At 39.4% G+C, this 22,265-nt stretch overlaps 1 protein-coding gene across 1 annotated transcript in view; it reads right to left on the bottom strand.

Moving 5' to 3' along the window:
* Positions 1-12,036: 12,036 nt before the first annotated feature.
* LOC138212790 (SHC-transforming protein 1-like) overlaps positions 12,037-22,265 on the bottom strand; it is a 13,494-nt gene continuing 3,265 nt past the window's right edge. Inside the window, exons 4-14 of the mRNA XM_069173350.1 lie at positions 22,049-22,119; positions 20,741-20,801; positions 20,464-20,583; positions 20,304-20,357; positions 17,135-17,186; positions 16,895-17,021; positions 16,616-16,802; positions 15,669-15,741; positions 14,812-14,881; positions 14,539-14,686; positions 12,037-14,439 (exon numbers count right to left, since the gene is read on the bottom strand). Of these exons, the coding sequence (XP_069029451.1) occupies positions 14,311-14,439; positions 14,539-14,686; positions 14,812-14,881; positions 15,669-15,741; positions 16,616-16,802; positions 16,895-17,021; positions 17,135-17,186; positions 20,304-20,357; positions 20,464-20,583; positions 20,741-20,801; positions 22,049-22,119 (1,092 nt within the window). The 3' untranslated portion in view covers positions 12,037-14,310. The remainder of the gene's footprint in view (positions 14,440-14,538; positions 14,687-14,811; positions 14,882-15,668; positions 15,742-16,615; positions 16,803-16,894; positions 17,022-17,134; positions 17,187-20,303; positions 20,358-20,463; positions 20,584-20,740; positions 20,802-22,048; positions 22,120-22,265) is intronic.

Below are 22,265 nucleotides of genomic sequence, written 5' to 3' on the forward strand. Positions count from 1 at the left end.
CCAAAACCTTTTTTTTTTTTTTTTTTTTTTCGTGTCCTGCTCTCGCGATACAACAGCTTGAGTTCAGAAACGCACTTAAAGCTCAGGAACTGCAACTTGGACTTTTAACTTTTCACATTAGTCTATCCAAAAAGGCTTGAAGGATGAAGAAATCTATTTCAAAGTTTGATCATGAATATATCATATCTTTTTGCATCTTTAAAAACAATGCACTTGTTCAATCTTTATTATAAATTGTGTTAATAGTAATATGTCATGCTTAGGAGATTAATATCAAATATAATTAATGGCATTTTTTTAAAAATCAATATATTAATACTTTTTAGATCAGTTGTAATCACTGCTTTAGGTGCAAACAATAACTGCCTGCAGTCCCTTTATTCATATATTGGCATGACTATCAGTTGGTATCAGCAAATCACTAAATATTACATTCTTAAGTTCTAGAGAGGATAAAAGATACTACAAGGCATTACTAATTTTAAAACATAAATGTATTTATTCAAAGGAACAACCAGTTCAGTTATTAGAGTAAAGGGAAGAGGACTGTGTTTCAATTTGCATACTTTAGTTAGTACATGGGTATTGCATGAATTTCAACATGGTTGATGTCTCAAATCGCACACTGCCCACTGTTTGTTAATGTTTGTGTTCTCTTCGTGCCATTTTGGAACCAGGCCCACATTATTGTAATGTTAATTTAACGTACTTGGACTAGCCACCCATAGAGAAAAGCAGGCAGGTTAGGTGAAAACAGGTGAGTGTCATGCAGTGTCTATTGGGTAATGTAGTTTATTGTATATATAGTTTATTATATAATGTAATATGAATTGCCCAGATAATGTTATATGAAAAAGGTAGAAAAAAAGTGTCCATAGATTGTGAGAAGTGCCATAGATAGTTACTTTATTAATCCCACAAGGGGAAATAAAAACAATTTAAAAAAAATTATAAGACCATGTGGGCTACCAAGTTTTGAAAAATCCTTTTACCTGGTATTTATTCTTTGTATTTAGCAAGAATGAGTCATAAATTATGATTTTCTTCCTCCTGCATTAAAAAGGTCTTCAGGTCTAGATTCACTTATGCACAGTCTTTCCCCTAGAAGGCATCTCTTCCAGATGAAAAAACTGAAAAGACAAAAGACATATTACTGGAGAAGAATAAACACTAAAAGGAATTCTTTATAATCTGAGAATCAAAAGATCATTTAAACCGTTATTATTACAATTTATAAAACATTTTAAAAGGGTCCTTTGGTAAAGAAAGTGGCACAAAAATGTAGTTTAAAGCAGTTAGTCCTGGTCAAAAAGTTCCCTTAGCTGCAGACTGATGCTAGCTGATGTGAATAAAGATTAGAGCTCCAAGGGGTTCTTCAGAATTTTTCAGTCAATGACTTCTAAATAGACAAACTTTAGTTTAAAAGATCCCAGTTTTGTCCCAGTGAATAAAGAATAAAAACAGTTTTATTCCTCTTGATGTATGTGTCATGTAAATATTTACACTGTGCATAGTGTATGATTTGAGGAATTTTGTCCAGGGCAGCGATAGATTTCACACACACTGCTTCATGTCTGCAGCCACACCCTGCAAATATAGAGTCAGCCTGGTTCCTCTCTCAAGTTTGCTAAAACCAAGAGGCACCTCTAACTGTATGTTCCGCTACACTGATTGTTACTATCAGTTTTTCTCCTTGTCTCTTGGCCACATTCTCCTCTCACACATGGGGCTGAACAAAACCCCAAACAACCACTCATCCAGAAGATTATCTGATGATTTCGTATGCTAGATTTAATAGTTTTGATTAAGATGATGCCAATGCTAGGTTAAGACAAAATATAAAATGTTCCATTTTTGTTCATCCACACCATTATGCAGCATGCACTATCAGGTTATTTTCACTTCTTCTGGAAAAGAAAAATGGTGATCTGCCTCAGCTGCTCCAACAGGCGTCCCGCCTTATGCTGTATTTCATGTGGCGTACAGGATAGTACTGTATATACACCATTAATTCAACTTCCCCGACTTTTCTTTTCCATCTTCTCACACTCAGGTTGAGGCACGCATCTCCACCAGCCTTGCTGACATCCCCTGTTGGATGTCTGCCCACCACCTCAAACTTAGTCTCAACAATACCGCACTGCTCTTTCTTTAGCCTTGAAAGTCCTGCCCTCTGCAAGGCCTCTCCATCACTGCTGACAAGACCACGTTTACTCCCGAACAGACTGCCAAGAATCCTCGGCAGCCTCAAGACAACCAACTGTCAGGCAGCACCAAGAGTGCAACCTCTGTGCAATCCTGCAGGTTTGCTCCTAATAACCTCATTTTAATTCAACTTTTTCTAATCAGTGTCCTTACAAAGTGACTGCAGCTCTCTCATAGATGGCCTTCCTAAATACACCCTGTGAACCCCCAAAGCACACCATCAAAATACTGGATACTGGAGGCCGACCCATCTTCAGTTTCATAAGTTTCACCATTTCACTCCCTTTGTAAACACCAATTTCCTGCCTGCCCCTGACCTTTTGCATGTAATTTCAAATGCTGAAGCTTTTGTTTCAGCTTTAAAGAGATCTGTTTCCATACCTCCCCATTGTAGTCCGGACTGGCGGTTTGCTGGCTCTTGTTCTGCAGTTCAAGTCCCAACTCATCTTTCTACTGGCTGCATGGTGGAGGAAACAAACACTGTACAGATTCAACTAGCACCTCACTTTTCAATGTAAATATCATGTCGATTTTTATATGCTGATGATGCAGTACTATACTAATAAGATGAAAATCACCTCATTATTATTGTGAAAAACAAGAAAACAAACAAATTTAGCTTCTTTTCTTTGTCTATATCATGCCTCATTAACTGTTTAATCAGGTACCATCTGTTACTGAAATTCAGATTGTCAAGACACTCAATTAAAAATTATAAGTCCAGCAGATGACAATATATTGTCCATATAATTTTACACTCAGGGTTGATGTCAAAACTGAAATCCATACCAATGTACTGCAAATTAGCTGGTCATCAAGTTTTCCTTTGAGCTTTAAAAGAGTCTCTTTCATCATCAAGGTAAGACTCGATCCTGTTTCACACAATTTCAGATTTTTATCTTAAGTCCATGTTAACATGGCTTAGACTAAATAATCATAGTTACCATCACATCACCTCCACACCTCTCTTCTGTACTTAAATTTGTCCTCCCTGCTTTTTGAACTGTCAGAGTTTGTTGTAAAAACTATTCAATCTCTTGTGCTGTCTTACATTACTGTGATCTTGTCACTGAAATATTATTAAGGCCCACATTCCTGCGCCCTTATAATGGAAGTAATACGGTAAGTATGTTTAGTAAATGTGAACGTAAATAAGACCCAAACTTATCTTAATACTGTACTCCTTGAGAGATAACAACAGCTCAGTTATTGTAAATGGTATGTATGAGAAGAGGGGGATGTTGGCAGAAGAGACAAAGGTCTAAAAGATGTAAGGTCTTAGGTTAAGGAATGAGAGATTCTGGGGGAGAGGCTGAGGGCAGAAGTGGCCACTGTTGATTGGAGAGGTTGTTTTGACAGTAAGACGGCCTCTCCCTGGTTGTCTTGGAGCCTCCAATCTCTCTCTCTCCGAGCATAGCTGAGATCAACCTCTGCAACATAAGTGTGACCTGGATGGGAGCGAAGATGAGTGTGAAATGTTGAGTGCCGGAGCGTGCAGTGGTTCGAAGTGTGTCGGAGGGAGTTAGAGACACCTCGATGGCTTTGACACCAAGAAACTCTTGACATCAGGCATCAACAGGTCTCTGTTGCAGCCTTTGTCAGCTGTGGAGAAAAGCTAAAAGGAGCTTCACCTAAATACTGTACATTTGGGAAGATATTTACTTTCTTTCTGTGAGATAAGTGAAAAATCATTCTTGTGTCTGAATGGTAAATATGGAGCTCCAACCAATACAGAAAATAACACAAAATACAGCCTAAAAAAAAATATAAATTCTGTTGAATAAACACTAGCGATTATAGGCTAATATTTATTGTAATGAAAATTCTATATTTTCAACTTTAAAAAATGTAGTATTTATTTCACGTTATTTATGGGTTCAGTATGCAGGGCATTAAATCATAACTAGGTTTCATTAAAGGAATACTTTGGGTTTTTTGGGGGGACAAAATTTGATCCGGTTTCAAGAGAGGGAGGGCCCATATTTATGACACTGTTGCAAATGTAATACAGATGGAGAACTTTACTTACAAAAAAAATGTTGAGAATATAAAAAATTCAGTAGGCGAGCCATGGAGAAAAGAGTTCAAAGTTCAGGCAAAGTACAAAGCAGAGCAGATATTGACCAAGAAACAGAACACGAGGAAAAGCGCGGCTTAAGCTCCAACGCAACAAAAACCTGTGATCCAGCAGATTGTGGCAGACTGTAGATATACTGAGTGGCTGGTTACAGAGTGGCTGCAGGTGGGGCTGATTGGGGAGCAGGTGAGGTGGGCGTGGCCAACAGGAGGCTGTACAGAGAGAGAGACTGGGGACCTCCGGTGGATGAAGGGAGGGAAACAGGGAATGAACTGAAAGGTGGAAAGACCAAAACTGTGACAAAAACCCTTAAGATAAGAAGATCAATATCATACTCACATCTGTCTATTAAATATGAAGCTCCAGCCAGGAGACAGTTAACATATTTAACCCTTACACAAACCAAAGTATAAAACATCATGACTCGGTTTTACAAGGTTTTTTTTGTACAGATTAAATTATCAATAATTTATCAACTGGTGGGATTGGTGATGCTGGATTTTTTTTTAAATTTTTTATACCCGATCCAGGCTGTCTGTTTCCTTTTGTTTCCCATCTTTGAGCTGAACTAATCATCAACCTTCTACTTGAGTCTTCTCATCCAATTCTTTTTTGTGTATTTCCCACAAAAGTTACTTATTTCTTTAAGCTTTTAATTATTTCTTTGCTACATATTCCCCTATTACATATTTCAGAGGTAAATTTTTACTATTTTACATTTATCTGACAACTTTATGTACCCTGTAAACATGATAATGTTATAAATCCCAAAAGATCAAACTTTATAAAAATGTTCGCCCAGATCACTGCCATTGTATTAAAATTTGTTTTTCAGACAAAGTCCAAACTGGGATTACTCATGTATGCCACTTCAGTAATTATCTCTTACTCACTATTTCCCCCTCAGTTGTTATAGATTTTGTACAACTGTTATTCCCCAGGAGTTTTACGGGGATCATAATTGGTTTGATGAATCATTAAAATAACCAAATAATGTGAGGATGATGATGCAGAGACCATTAAATATTGATTTACAGATAAATGAATACTCAAACACAACACTGACTCACACACTACTCTGCTGGAGCGATAGCAGTGATGTCAGAGCTCCGTCCACTGCAGGATGGTTTCTTTAGCAGTCGTGGTTTCCATCAACGAAAGACAGTGTGGGAGAAAAGCTAATGCCAAGCAGAGCGGGGTTACCCTCCGCTCGTCCTCGACACAGAGGAGGAGTCATTTACAGTAAGACGCCACCTCTACCTCCTCCCTCCTTACCTCCCTCCCCCCACCAACCTCTGTGTCTCACCTCGCCCGTTTCTAGGTTAATCTTGCTCACTGTTAAGGAGCTGAGCGTGGGTTTCATTTTAGGGAATGTTTACTCCTCTGGCCTGAAATGGCTGAACGAAAAAGCCTGAAATAGCAAGACTGAAGCAGCAGTTAGATAAACATTTTTCAAGTGTAGCCTGATTTGTTTTTGTGAACAATTTCCTTACCAAATTTATTCCTCAGACAACCAAGTTACTTAAATTATTTAATAATAACACACTCATCTTTTATAATTTCCTTGTTTCCTGCTTTAATGCGGCAGAAGCCAGTTTTTCTCCAGCTGTATCACAAACATCCTCTCACCAACTCATCCTCTTGCCTATGTGCTTCATATATCCCAAGGCAGTTTTTAATAGCTTAGATTGAGGTTGTCTCTCACTGTGCCGTGAGCAGTAACTATAGCGAGTCTTTCTCACACTGTGTGTTGTCTTTGGCTCCGGCAGCCACGGTTCATTTCCTTTTGTCTTCTGCAGCACAACCGCTGCCAATATTCATGTGAAATATTTCAAGAAAATGAACTGCAGCAGAAATAAGTCTCCCCTCCTCCTCTCTCTCACTCTTTCTCTCACACACATGCGCACACACACACACACACACACACACACACACACACACACACACACACACACACACACACACACACACACACACACACACTCTCTCTCTCTCTCTCTCTCTCTCTCTCTCTAGTTTCATGTGATTCAGGACTTTGGCCTCTGGTGCTTTTTTTTTTTTGACATGAGAATAATGTAATGACAGATTTCTATCAACTGTTCAGGCTTGGCCATCTATTATCACATGTGGTCTACTTCATTGACACACACTGTACATATACAGTGCACTGCCGCAGCACAAACTCCAACATAACCACAAACTAACTCAGAGGAATCCCTTTTCGTCTCCAAATGGATCATTTTCGTTGTGTGTACCTAGGCGCTGCATGAACTCATTTCCCTTCAAAAAAAATTCCCCAGAAGAGCAAAATAGAATTTTTGGGGTCATCAAAAGTTGTAATTGGTCACTTTCATGGTGAGGATGCTTCTTTCAAGCAGCAGCTATGAGGAGGAGGAGGAGGAGAGGAGGAACTACGAGGATGACAGGATGAGTCATCTCGGAGTGTCCTGGAGCAGAGTTTAATAGCTGGTGTACTCAAACTGGATGCTTTCTGACCACACTCTTGTCTCTGGCGTCACTCTTGAATGAGAAAAGAGGACATAAAAATCAGAACACCCCCATAGATGGAGACAAATAGTGAGAAGCCCCTCCACTGTAGATTCTCAATGTAATCCCTGTGAAGAGCTTATCTTAATCGGACCAACAAACACTCTTGAATCTGCCTATAACCACAATAAGAAATGTATGCACACAAAGTGGGTGCATAGAAAGTTTCATACACATAAGTAGGCGTGTACAAATAGGAGGGACTTGTTGAGAGGTAGATGAGAACATTGATATCACTTTCATATCTGTCTGATAAACAGCCAGCAGTTAGTCCATATTTTATTTTTTAGTCACTTTAATTCTCAACTCTCTGTGATACTGATTTATGTCTCACCCTGAGTTAAGAGAACAATTCTTACGTAATCACATTCCTTTAATATCTGTATTACATAAACTTAAAACATCTTGTAATATTTAGTGTTAACAAAACAAGAGCCCGTTGTGCTTTTATGTTGGCTGGTATTAACCGCAACCCCTAAAAAATAAAACAAGCATGAACAGCCCTAATCCCATATTGATTGACTTGGACAACTGGACATATTTCTTACTGACGTAAGAAAGTAGAAATGTCTGCATTAATGTCCGCCATTTTGTCTGCAGCTTGGTACTCTTGTACAGTGTTTGGATTGTCCACCGTATAGTGAACAAGTGGACTGTACAAACACAGAGTCTGCCCGTGGCAATTTTCACGCATACTTTGCAAAAATTGGGTAGGAATACATAGTGTTTCCAAGTATTCATTTGCACATATGTACAGAACAGATTAGGTTATCAGCTGTGGAGCTTATGCCCTATACTCTAATCACACAAATCTAACCTTAGCTGTAAAGCTAGTAGGGTGTTTTTTTTTTTTTAACCTTTTGAAAGGCTAGTTGTTCACCACTCTTTCCAGTCTTTAAGCTAAGCTGTGCTAACCATCCTTTGGCTGTAACTCTACATTTAACAGAGTGGTATCAGCTTTTTAATTTTCCAAGATGCTAAACTGTTGTTTAATAAAGAATCTCTTGAGGTATTGTCATGTTGAGATACAACTTCCCAGCAGTAAATAATATCTTTTATAGTTGATAACATATTCTCGTGTGTATGGCATTGATTCAACTGTATGAGATATTGAACTGTATAATACATCAGATGTTCATGACATGCTGCCCACACTCAGATTTATTCGGGGTCTGTCCACTGTGGGACACACTGGACAGTATCCAGGCTGGTGTAGCTGCCTACTTATCTCCCTTCCACGTGTGATTTATGCAGAGTCGGTGTCCCCCCCACACAAATCTGACCATCTTAGGGATGGAAAACATTCCCTGTTGAGTTTTCCCGCCGCTGGTTCGCCGCCACCATCTGTGAGACACGCAGATGTACTGTAGAGAGCCATAAACACTCTCCATGCAAATAGACACAAGGAGAGAAATACAACAACATACACACCACTCTGGTTTTAATGGGATTCCTTTATGCAAGCGCATCAATTTTAAGAACACTGACAAACACAGAGGACAGAAGAAGAGGTGCGGAGGATGACAGAGAAAAGGGATGATAATAAAGATGAAAAGATAGCAGTGAAAACAAAGAGCTTAAGTCTCGACTTTTGTTGACACTGGCGTTGCTTCCAAAGCATTGACCCCACTTCTGTATGTGTGAAAACAAGAATAAAACTTCGCAGCCGTGCTACCAGCTTTGAGCAGATGCATTCAAGTACACGGGTGTTTTGGGCACCAGCAGCACACTAATGTTGTTACAAGGGCAATACTAACATGCTTCTATACGGATAGCATGTGCACTATCATAGTGTGTCATAATGCTAACATTAGCTTAGCTTTTTAATGGCTTTTTTTCAAATATGTCCCTGGACCAACTGAGCTTGTTGATGGCGTAAGAGGGTGAAGGTCGTGCAATCCATCTCGAAGAGAACATGAATATCTTGTGCAAACTTGGTGAGACTCCATCTAGAAGTGAAGACATCATGAAAGTCAGCAAGATTTATATTCCGGGAAAACAATGTTTTTTCCAAATTGAATGGCAATCTGTCAAATAGTTGTTGAGTCTGGACCGATGTGGTGGACCAACTGACAGTCTGACATTGCCATCTCGTGAACAGAATGGCTTCAAATAAGAGTAATAATTTATGATTTCTTTAAATACTTTTTTTCTGACCCAGTTTGTTGAAAAGTTTTGAAGCTCATTACTAAACCCAGCATGCACACCCAATAAAGGTGACAAAATACAGAAATGAACACATTACACCAAATAAGGATATGGCTTTTTTTTTTTTAGTTTTTTAATGTTATATGATCTGTGCATAAACAAATATGTATTGAATTTGTTTGCCAAAAATGCATTCACACATACTATCCCGTATAGTGCTGTTTGGGGTCATTTACGAGCAATAAAACGCCAGTAACATTTGTGAGTGGTAGTGCTGCATATAAAATCATGTCAACACCAGTCACAGACAGACAACAAATTAAAATACGTTGTATTGCGACTCTGCAGAGAAATAGTGCTTCTGTAGCCTCTGAAATATGCCATGAGCTCAAAATCAGTAATCAAGTATCCTAAATTTTTTTAAAAAAAGGCATAAAGTCAGTGATAAAATAATATTAAGAGTATTTGAGCTGCAAAAGAGGCCATTGGGTCTCCAGAACCACAAACAGAAAATCCAGCATGACAAAGATTCAGTGAAACATCCAAGAATCCCAGCCTCTGCTTAAAATCCAAGGGAGAAGTGTGAGCTGCTGGCCAAAGCATGAGGGAACTGCAGAGGAATGGAGAGCAAAGAGAGACCAACGCTGGAGGAAAAGTCGCCTTTTGAAGTTGGCCAACAAAACAGTTTTGATTCAAGTCTCCCACATCTGTCTGCTGCCTCGTGCAAGAATCCTGGAATCCCCCACCCCCTCATCATCACTGTGTCACACGTGCACACGCACACACACACATACACATATACAAACACGCACACAGGCAGACTCGATTCAAATCCACCGGCAGGAGCATGAAAACAAACATTTTCAAGGAAGTTCTTAAGCCAAGTGGCAGATAAGCATGGCTGCTAACTGAACAGGATCATGCACGCGCACACACACACACACACACACACACACACACACACACACACACACACACACACACACACACACACACACACACACACACACACACACACACAGAAGTGGACCAGAAGCTAATGACATGAACTGACATTGACCTAGTTTCCAACGGGCAATGATAAAGAGAGAGTGGAAAAATGAAGATTTGCAAGGGGTAAAGAAACTCCAGGGCATGATGAAGACGAAGTGTGTTGTGCGTGTGTGTGTGTGTGTGTGTGTGTGTGTGTGTGTGTGTGTGTGTGTGTGTGTGTGTGTGTGTGTGTTTGTGCTGAGGAAGGCCTGCCAACAGTCTACACAACTATCATAGCTTCAGAGACGAGCTGTCATGTGAAGTCGGGGTAGAGGGCTGAGGCCTGAGAGCAGAAGGAGGTAAAAGCTCAAGTCGAGCACTACTGAGGAGTGAGGCGATCACTGTGGGGGTTACACACACACACACACACACACACACACACACACACATCTATTCTGCACTGACTCTGGCCAACAGCAACTCACTGTATACTCATTTAACAGAGACTCTTGGCTCGCTGCTCCGCTGCACGCCCTCACTGGTTCCTGACTTGTGGAAACAGGAAACAGAACCAGGCACAAAAACCCGTTGGTCTCTTTGTTTGTGTGCATTTGTTTGCGAACCTCACATAACTCACATGTCTCCTCCTCTAGGCTGTCTCTGGAGGACCATACATGTAGATTTAGGCATGGCAGTAACTGCTGCAACATGGCCCAGTCAGTGGCCAAGTCTTGCTTTGTTTCCTTCCAGATCTGAACTCTGTGTGACTCTGATAACATTGAAAAGAGGAACAATTTCATGCTTTCATACTTTAAGCACTTTTTATGACTTTAATTGTTCCATTAAGGCGCTTCAGGGTCTGGGAATGCTTTGTCATATGCGCAGTGTATGAGAGTGAGAGTGTGTGTGTTTAAAGTTAATGCCCTCAGGCTCATCAGCACTCAAGTTTATTCTGCAAAGGAATTCAAAGAGTTCAAGTTTTTTAATGCTCTGGATCTGAACCAAAGCCACAGAACCTGGAGATTATACTGAATGTTTATCATTTCCTGTTTTTGAGGCTGTCATGTCACTGGCTGGGTTCAAAGAATTCACACACACATTCACGAACAAATACACAGACTACACACGGATGCATAAATTAAGGTGAAGTTCTTACTGTATTTTCAGCTGCAGACTTTTATCTTCTTCTCTAATACCTAACCCTCTGATAAAAAAAATAAAATAAACATTAGGACCTTTCAGTGTCTTACCATGAAGGTGGGATAATGCCTGCATCTATTACTGAAAACTGTGTTGATTTTTTTAGAAGCTACTTCATTAAGTTTATTCATTACTTTAAATGATTTGGTTTGCTTATATAACAGGTTTTTGGACTTAATTGGAATGATATAAATTAACTTATTGGAATAATAAACCAAATTGTTTTCTCAGAAAAGTATTTTTGTGTCTGAGATGTCAGAAAATTTAAAAAAAGATTGTGTCACAAGATTCCTCAACCAGTTGATATCTTCAATTGCTTGATCTGCCTGAAAAAGTCCAAAAACTACAATAATACAGAACTAAAAGAGAAATAGGACAAACCAATTCAATTTTTTTTGCATGTTTGCTTCAAAAAGTACCTCAGTGTTTAATTGGCAGGTGCTCAATAGTCAAAATATCTCCTGATATATTTTGTGTCACTAAATCAATTATTTGTTTCTGCTTTAATTGTTAAAAACTTAAGAACAATTTCAATAAAGCACAGGTATGGCCTACATAATTGTCCCAAATAAACCAAATTCAAATAGGTGATATCCTTTAAATATCCATCATCCACGTTATTCTTTACAGGATATAGAGGTTATAGAGGGTCATGGAGGAATGGAGCCAATCCCAGGTGACGGGTGAAGGCAGGGTTCGACACAGCCGACTGACAAGTTCCAAACCAAAGCTACTGTAAGGCAACAGTGCTAAATGCTGCACCAGCATGCCACCCACCTTAAATTATAAAAGTTTAGATACATTTGGAAACTAAAAAATGTCTTGTTTACTGTAGGCAACTAAAAGACCCTTTGGCACTGTGCATTAATGGGAATATCTGGCTGATTTCTTTTTCCACGACAGTCTCTCAAAAACTGACTTAGCTCATGTTCCTCCTTGATATGGTTACATGCAGTAATACCACACAGGTTGCCAGCTGCTGCTTTGACTTTAATGAGAGGTCAGGGGTCAAACGGTGACCTCACAGGTTTGACAACATGTGACCATCAGCAGTCCTCACACGTCTGACAGAATGGCATCACACACACTAGATCATTGTTGTTCTTGGTGAGTCGTTGTGGGTGAGGTCGGTGTGACTCAGAGAAGGTCCACAAGGACGTAATAGAAGCAGGAAAACCACTTCACTTGGATGAAAAATCACTCAATTTCACACATATGAAAGCTTTCATACAAACAGATGATAGTTTTATCCGATTTTTAGTTTGGGCAGAGACACTTTAAGACTCTGTTTATTGACTGAATCAAATGATGCAGATATTGGTATCACATTTAACTTGTGGATAAAGTTATGCGGGAAAGAGCAGAAGTCGGATTTCAAGCATGTTCCTGTTATGTTGGACACACCAAGAAATGTAGGAAGTCAAGCCTTTACGTTCTGTGATAACATCTGACAGAATTATCTGCATAGAAAGCCTTCAAGTGTTTTTGTTTTTTCTTTCGATACCCTATCAGTGTTTATCTTTTTCTTCTATCCGTCCCGAGCCGAGACGCTTCTCTCCCCCATCAGCTGCCAGTTGTTCCCCCGAATCTCAGCCGTACAAGCGCTCTGAGGGTGATTAATGTGGGCGAGACCCTCCGAGCCTCTCTCAGAGGACAACGAGGGCCACAGCCCGAGAAACAGTCAGCTGCATACTTTCAGCGCAGAGTCATCTTTTACTTCTCCCAAATCTACAAGTGACAGACTGCTGAAGTGTTGGAGCAGATATTACAGGCCGTTTACTACCAGACATTTTCACTGTTCATTTGACAGTTTCAAACAACCATCGAAAAATACAAATTATTTGTGTTTAAGTCTGTGCTTTTAACCTGTCTATTCACCACATTTCATCATGAACATGTTATAAATGAGATTATGGAGAAATGTGGTTTTAAAAAATCTAACCAGATGGTGGTTGATCAATCATTAAAACTTATTTTGGTAAATACTGGAGTTTCCCCTCTTGCTCTTGTAAAGACTGATAGCACCATCTTGTGGTTTGAAAAAGATATTTATCTTCATCTGACTAAGAAGGATCCATTCACGTTTGTCTATTACTGGCTTCTTCAGCCACCTTATGGTTTCAATATTTTCAACGTTTTCTTTAATTAATATATTTTGTTTTTGTCTGTTGTATGTCTTTACATGTCCTTATTGATCACTGTGTTTCAATTTTTGTATTATCTTTCATCATTCCCCTGTAGTTATGTTGCTATTGTAAATGTTGGGACCCTCTTGAAAACGAGATGATACATCCCAAAGGGTTTATCCAAATAAATACATGTGAACATGATGTGACTGGAGTGAGTCTTTGGATGTTTTATTTAATTTTGTTTTTATTGGTTCTTTCCTCTTATGTTCAAGTCTCTCTGATTGTTTTAATTCTGTTTGATTATGTGCAGCACTTTGTGCTTAAATGTGCTAAATAAATAGATCTGACTTGACTTGGATGTGACTTCACGTTGATGTGTACATACAGGAAATAAATGACAAAGTCCAGGAAGCCAGTCTGTGAAAGAACTGAAGATGAATTTGTTTCCACTCTATGGGGAACAAATACTGCAGTATTTGTGTTTTTATCAACTTATCTGTGGCAAACTGCAAATCTGTTCTATTAGATTTCGGTAACAAAGAGCTTTTGATTCCCATAATCAGAACATATCAATGATGAACAGTTATTTTATCAAAAGTCAAGCTTGGGAAATGGGGACACAAAACATTAAAAAAAATACAATAAATAAAAGCAAATGACACATTGTGCTTAGACTTCAGCAAATTCATCCAGAGAGAGAAACAGCATGTCCTTCCTGCTGGCCAGCGGCTGTTCTCAACACAACCGAGAAACAGTGTGCATGGGGGGGGACTTGACAATTTACTCATGTTAGAAAAATCAACCGGACACCAAATTATTACAAACAATACGATATTGTCACAACAAGTTGATGCAGTGCAGACAAATTACAACAGCTCACAGTAAATGATGCCTAATGTGTTGACAGGACTCATCTGTTTTAATGTTTTCAGGCAGCTAAAAGAGTGTTGAAAGCTTTTCTCTCTTTTTTTTTCCTCAAAAACTGCTTCTCAGGTCTAATGTGTACGTATGACAGTCTAAAAGCTGTGTGTGTTACTGTGTTTGGAGGATTGGCTGCTTCAAACACAGCTCGCTGCTTCCAGAAATTATGGGCATTTGGTTCTCCATGTGGAAACGCACCAGGTGGCCAACACTGAGGAACACCTGGTCACGGGTCCGCACCTGACCACAAGACAACAACGCAGACAACAGGTTTAAATATTAAGGTCATTCTCCTCTCCTCGTGCAGGTGTATTTGAAATCCAACAACACAGCTTTTACCTGTCCATGTGGATCAACTAGCAGCAGGTGCCGCACGGTGGCTCCCTCCATACCGCTGAGTACATACTGACCAGAGGCGGAGCTGCTCTCTCTGACCAGGAAGTCCCCGCTACAGGTGAGAAGTGACTCCGCCTGCTCTCTTCCTAACCTGGGATGAAGAACACAAAGTTACTGAGAAGGGAAGAGGGGCATATACTGTACATGAGCATATACAAAGACATAATAGTTGGTCAGACACTCATAGGAAAAGCTACAGAGATGTTGTTTACCCACCTGCCGTGGAACCATCCCTCTTCCTGGATCAGGTCCTGGACCCGGGTCTCAGAGAGAGGAGTGCATTGATCTGCAGTGTGATGGAGATAAAGAAAAAAAAAAAAAAGAATAATATAGCAGTACACAAGGGGGAGTTTCTCAAACTACAATTAACCACCATTATATGCTCTTTTTTTTTCATTTAAATATTAAATATTGTAAAAAGGTCTAATTCTGGACCTCAGATCTTAGTTATATCACAGTGTAGAAATACTCTCTTACAAGTAAAAGTCCTGCAATCAAAAGTAAACTTAGGCAGAAGCGCATACAAGTATTAGCATAAAAATACATAAAGTACCATAAGTAAAAGTACTTGCTACGCAGATTATCCCATTTTAGAATAATGAATATTATATTATTTGATTATAATTATTGATGCATTCATATATACATTATTTTAATGTTAAGTTGCTGGTTAATTGCCTGTACTTCTACTGTTGAGTAGTTTGTGGATTTCACCCCCACTGATCAATAAATACTTATCTCTTACCCACAAATTACAATTTATTTGTTGATTTGTATGTTGTATTATTAATCTAAATCAGCAATGTAACTACTAGTACTAACCCTTTTAAGTAAATGTAGTGAAGGAAAAAGTACATTTCCCTCTGAATTGCAGTAGAGCAGAAATATCTGAAATATCATTAAAAATACTGAAGTAAAGTACAAGTACTTGAAAAGTACAGTACTTCAGTAAATGTACTTAGTCACTTTCCGCCACAGAGAAAAACATGCAACAGTGTTGTTACATACATGCATGGAGAAAACAGCGTAGACGTATTTCAACTTTTGACTGGGAGACTGTTGATGATTTTCACCTGCAGGTGGAGCTGGAGTTTCTTCTGTGATGGAGCAGTTCTCATACATCGAAACAGGCTGAGACAAACCGACCTGCAACAGCACAAGATGAGATGAGTCATACACACAAGAAATATATCTTCACTCGCGAGTGTGTGTGTGTGTGTGTGTGTGTGTGTGTGTGTGTGTGTGTGTGTGTGTGTGTGTGTGTGTGTGTGTGTGTGTGTGTGTGTGTGTGTGTGTGTGTGTGTGTGTGTGTGTGTGTGTGCATGCGTGCATCAGAGGGCAGTGATGGCCTAAAGGTTCGACATGTGTGTGTTCATGACAGGAAAGTTGCCGACTCTGATTCCAGGATGAGCACAATAGTTCTGGGAAGTGAATGAGAAGTGCAGCGGTGCATCCCTTATTACTACCACTGAGGGACCCTTGAGCAAGGCACTTAAAGCTCTACTGCTTCTCCACAGTGACACACGAAATTACACTCTACACGGGCGTAAGGTGTAATTGTGTGAACATTCCACGAAGTCATTCCGGAAACACTAAAAAACACTGATGTGCGATGTGTGTCTGTATCATATTTGATCACAATAATATGTCTATTTTTTTGTTTTTTAAACATGTAAAATTGCTGTTTTGAAAAAAAAACTTGCATCTTCTGGGTCTCATTTAAAAATCAGCTTACTTCAAAGTACGTAGTCCACTGCTGAAATATATAAAACACATTCTGGCATGTTAATATAATTAGGTTAACTTTGATGTGAAAACAACTAAAACATCTCCATGACAACGAAGGAACTTAATATGCTGAGGAAGGCCACGAGATGTGGTTCAAGGCTTCGTAAAAAAAAACCTATTTGGACTTTGTGGTGAGTTTTCTGGTCAAACTACTGTTTCTGAGGTCTAAACAGATATCCAAGCTCACCTGACTAAATATCGTTTGTGTTTTGGAATTACACTGAATTCTTACCCCCTGTATGTCAGCATCCTGTTTGTACTCCTCCCTTGTGATCCGCTGGTCCTCTACACCACCAGCTGGTGGCATCTTTCCTGGGATAACATTGTAATAGTCGCACTGTTTGCTGACTTCACCTTCCGACTTTTGGTCTGTTGTTGTCTCCTCTGGGCAACATTTGTGACAGATTCTCACTGCTGACCTGAAAAGATAAATTTACATGATGTTCAGGTGTTGATGAATTGTGTGGTAATTTAGTGGGTTGTGTAATTTGGTAATTTACAGAAGGACCACCTGGGGCTGGTAGAGAGGAGGGGTGGTGTTTGGCTGAGAAGTTGGCGGAAGCGAGTCTCGAAGGCCTGTCCGATACTGTTGATAACTTCACCGGCCCGACCCTGAGAACACTCCAGGATGTGACAGGCTAACACACAGAGAGGACATTTTTAGTGTTTACACAACGAAGCAAGACCTTTCAGTGGAAACCCAGCCCAGCTTATTGTAGTGATAAATTTGAAGCACAAAACTGTCCCTTACCTCTCTGATTGATGAGGTCCTTGGCAACATAAGCAATGTAATCTGCCATGTCCTGTAAACAAATTGAGAGACACATAACTAAAGGCATGACTTAAAAATCCAATAATTTAACTATGTAGTTTAAAACACTCTTTTGGGGTGTTAATGTTTTGTCAAAGATGTCTACGTTCTGTGTTGCAGAGACATCTACTGAATTTAACCTGCTAGCCTCGACTCTTTCTCTCTTGTAATACCACGTTGTACCACAAGAGGTGATAGTGAGTCACTGTAGCATCTGTGGGGCGGTAGACCGTCAAAAAAAAAAAAAAATCCATAAAACAATTACCAACGCTGTCTATCTCTTTACCGGTTTCTCTCTGTGTGCCTGTCATTCAGGGTGCGCACGAGAACAGGAAGTCTGCCGTCAGTTCGGTGTTCCACTGAAATCTGTCCCCCCATTAGATTCTGTAACACCTCCTGATGTTCTTGCCCTCACCCCTCATGCCTCAACCTGACCAACCCAATCAACGCTCACAGAATCTGATGGATCACAGATTTCAGAGAACTGAAGGCAGACTTGCTGCATGCTACAGTGACTCCCCGTCGCCCCTTAAAGTACAAAGTGGTGTTACAAGATGGAATTTGATTCTCACAAATTATACCTTTAAAGCGAGACGATTTCACTTTTGCTAAACAGTGGTTTAAATGTGAGCAGTCTCTGTTGAAAGTTTGCTAATATTTACCATGATAATCTACTGGTCATAACAAACCAATTGAGGATTTTATTGAATTGAGTAAGGGTGGGATTTTTTTTCTATGGTTTAATTTACATGGAAATGGAAATACGAATAATTCTTCTTTAAAAACTTATTGAGACGTTTGCTGTGTGTGTTTACATGGTCATGAATAAACCTTCTGACAGTGCTGTTTCAGTTTATACCTGCACTTGTGGTGAATTTACAGTCTGTAATCAGCCTTTCGATTAATAATTTTGCCTGATAACAGTTTATTTAATCACTTAAAACACAGCAGACATTTTAAGTTACTTGTCATCCATGCATTTTTGTCTACTTGATTAATTCTCTCCTCATCAGTCTGAAACTAATACAAGAACGGAGTCAGCTGAATATGTCACCATAAAGCTCCTTTGACAGATTGATTTTAATTCCCTGAGCTATCTTCCATGTGTCCAAGCCAACTGAGCAGAGGCTTAGGGCACACGACAAGATTATTTTAGCTAATTAATTAAACAGCGAGCTATAATCCCATCCATAGCTTCACTCTCTCTAATCTTTGCTTGGTGCAGCTGGGCAGTATTATGATGGCAGTGAAATATTACAGTGTGTACACAGAATTTGTATTTAGCCTTTGTTTGAACTGAAAGAGAGAGTTCAGAGATGGCAAACCAGATACAGTTTTTGTTTATCCAGCAGTTAGCAGGGTTTGACCTACACTGACATGTCCTGCTGGCTGTTCATAAGATAACAGCGCTGCATTGATTTTTATATGCATTATCGGCATTCAGGCTGCAGGAAATTTACACCGAGCATGAATAACCCAAATTCTGTCAAATGGATATAATGTGGACACAGACAGGGAAAATAGATACGAGCAATTACTTTGAAACACATTTGGTGAGGTGTAGAGACGATGAAAGCACACACCAGCTTTGAGGGATGCGTAAAGTCATAGGAAGAGGTCTCGTGATTTATTGCTTCTAATAATGAAACATTCTAAGAATTACATTTAAGACTTTTAAAAAGAGCCAAATTGGGAATATAAAACTTATTTACTGAGTTTAAAGAATAACACACATACAGAAGTGGCTTACCCCTGAGTGGAAGAGTAACCTTTCAAAAGCAACTCTCAAGTGGTCACATGAATAATCACAGGTTTGCTCATAGCAGGAATCGCCTATCAGAGATAACAATACATCTGCCACCTACATTTTACCCAAATGATACACTTTCGAAACATGTATCCTTTTTTAAAACTTTTTTTTTGGTGCAATCCTTAAAACCCTTTCCAAGTTGGTATTATCTGTTATCTGTTCATAACATACAATAATGGGAAAATGTCTGAAATAAAAAAAAAAAACCCACAAGTAAACACACTGCAACAGAGTGCAAATTCCTCTGCTGTGTCTGGTAGAGGAAGTACAATAGAGGAGTATGATAATAAAGGCAATGTAGTACCACGTTGCTGAGTGCAGACAATGAAGATTAATGAAAAGTGATTGCAGATAAACTCTGTAACAGCTTAATCTCTCGGCTATTTTTTGAAATGTCCTCAAAAAACACCCAAATTCAATCAGTGACAGCTCAACAACTAACTCTGAACAACCTCCGGCTCTAGAGATAAAAGACATTTGGGAGAATTTTGATTTACAATCGGTCTCTCTGTCTCCATAACCAGGCCAAGAAAAATCCAAATGTTTTATTCTCCTTAATAAAATTTAAATAACAACATTTTAACCATTTTAACCAAACACTGACGCTCTTGAACCTGTTCCAAAAACTCTCTACTGCAACTAACGAAACACAACGATGCAACATTCAGTTCTGTGTGCTACAGTCAGAAACCTTCTTGTAATGGAAGCATTTTAATAGCAGACGCAGCTTGGTCCCCGTACAAGGACTGTCAGGATGAAGAGGGTTTATGCTTGTTTCTTTGCTGTCCTCATAAATGCAAATGATAAAAGAAAAAACAAGTGGTGTAACAGCCAATCAAATGTTCAAATCTAACAGACAAAAGCTATTCTGAATTATATATATTGCTTGAGATAACTTATTAGAATCGCAAGCAGTGAAATGTTTTACTCTTAAGACACTTTTGATGTTCTTTAAGGGAATTTTTAACTCACAGGGAGATTTGATAAATATCTTTAATTCTCAGAGTGAGAGTCAGAGTAAAAGAAGGGATTTTCATATTTCACTTAAGTCTAAAGTTTACTCTTCACGGTTTAATAATTGTAGACCCTCACCTTGGATTGCCAATTGAAAGTACAGATTGATGAAGAGTTGGAGCAGGAAATAATTCAATCCCCTTTGAATTGCAGAAAATCAACCAGTAATCAAACGAAATCAAATTACTCACTGTGTGTGTGTCTGTGAACATGCTACCCTGTTTGTGTCCCTACCTGACCATGAACGTGTTTGTACACGTGAAACCTTCGAGAGTATGAACTTACTGGGTCTCCTCCAGAGGCAAATGAAATGGCCTGCATGGGGTGGTGGGCAATCTTCTGTAGGAGAGAAAAGAGGGAAAAATACAGAATCAGGGAAGGTTTTTTTCTCAGTAATCCAGATGTGTGGCCGATATGATGTGGTCAGACGTGTTGAGGCTGTCACCTGTAAGGAGGAGGCGGCAATCAGAGTCATACTGTCTGTGGAGACAGTGAGGATGATCCTGCTCCCAGAAAACTGCAGGTTGATTTGACCAAGAACAGCAGACAGTCCTTTGCATGCGGCCTGATGATGACAAAAAACACTGTTATTCCAGTTATGCCTTTGTTGACTGCATCTGTGTGTGTGTGTGTGTGTGTGTGTGTGTGTGTGTGTGTGTGTGTGTGTGTGTGTGTGTGTGTGTGTGTGTGTGTGTGTGTGTGTGTGTGTGTGCGTGTCTTACCCTTTTAGTTTTCACTGTTGTTTTACCTGATGTCCTCTCACAGAGTCTACTGATTGCCTCTCTGGAAACACATGCATACACACACATACGCAGATTATGAGCATGTACACATTCAGACACACAAGCACACACACACACGCACACGCACACACACACACACACACACACACACACACACACACACACACACACACACACACACACTCACATCAAGCACAGAGATACCTTTGTAAATTTGTGCCCTGCTAACATGTGACTTGCATGTGATAATATGAGAAGAAGGAAACTATCTTACAAGTATGGCCTTTACTTTGAAAAGTAGCATAATATGCAGAGGGAGAATGTAAATAAATACATAAGTACAAAACTTAAGTACATTTCTGAGGTATTTGTACCTTACTTTATGCTTGAAAGAAATATCACACTTTTTAACTCCAATACAAATATTTGACAGCTTTACTGACTGAATTGGGTGTAACATTGTGAATGTTTTACTTTTACATTGTGGTACTTGTACAACTGATTAAAAGTATGGACATGAACTTTCTTACATCAAGACTACATCAGTCACAGAACTACAATTGTCAAAGACAAACTGACTTCAGAATAAAGCTAAAAGCAATCTGCACCATTAAAGAGGTCACACTTCCACATACTCCTGGTAAAACTTGTTTAGCTATGCAGTCGCTTGTCTTCAGAGAGCTGACTTTCTGGTCAAAGAGGTCAAAGCATACAAACACCACCCCACATAAAAGTAACATCCCACTTTCTAGGAAGCGAGGCTGTTTACCAGGAGGAGCTCTCCAGCTCCTTGAAAACAAATCGTATGTAACGGATTGAGGTCTCTCTCCCCCTCTCTCTTTTAATAAGACTATGAGAGATCATTAGGAGGAAATTCATCTAATTGGATTTTCTGCTCCATCATTCAACAGTGTTGTTGTGAACAGAGGTTGCTGTGTTTTGGCATCCTGCACTAGAATGTTAATATCAAATGATGAGGAGAAAGCCCCGGGATTATGAAAAATTATACATTTAATTTAATTTCCCTCTTTTAAAAATTTTTGGGAATTAGCTACATATGTCTGTTTTGGAAAATATATGTTGAATGGATTTGCGGTAAAGCAGTTTTCTTTGACTTCCTCTGTGCATATATAATCAGTTTATCCATACTTAGTTACCGTACATACATATGTGTACAGTATATTCGTGTGTGTGTGTGTGTGTGTGTGTGTGTGTGTGTGTGTGTGTGTGTGTGTGTGTGTGTGTGTGTGTGTGTGTGTGTGTATTAACACAGAGAGGTCCTCTTACCGTGTGACTTGCATTCTGGTATCAAAGTCGAGGGTTCTCATGGACTGGGTCACCTCCACACTGCCCATGTACTGAGAATACACAACAAAACAACAGTTACTGGCTGATCACAGTGTAAAATAATACATGAAGAAACTACCATAGTAAAAGTATTAGGTGGACTCAAACAGGGGCCGATGAAGGCAACGTTTCCGTCCTATTCCTCCAATTTAAGTGC

This window comes from Embiotoca jacksoni, unplaced genomic scaffold (genome assembly GCF_022577435.1).
Source record: "Embiotoca jacksoni isolate LCO1_2020_lvr unplaced genomic scaffold, fEmbJac1.0.p SCAF_6, whole genome shotgun sequence".
Classification (NCBI taxonomy): domain Eukaryota; kingdom Metazoa; phylum Chordata; class Actinopteri; family Embiotocidae; genus Embiotoca; species Embiotoca jacksoni.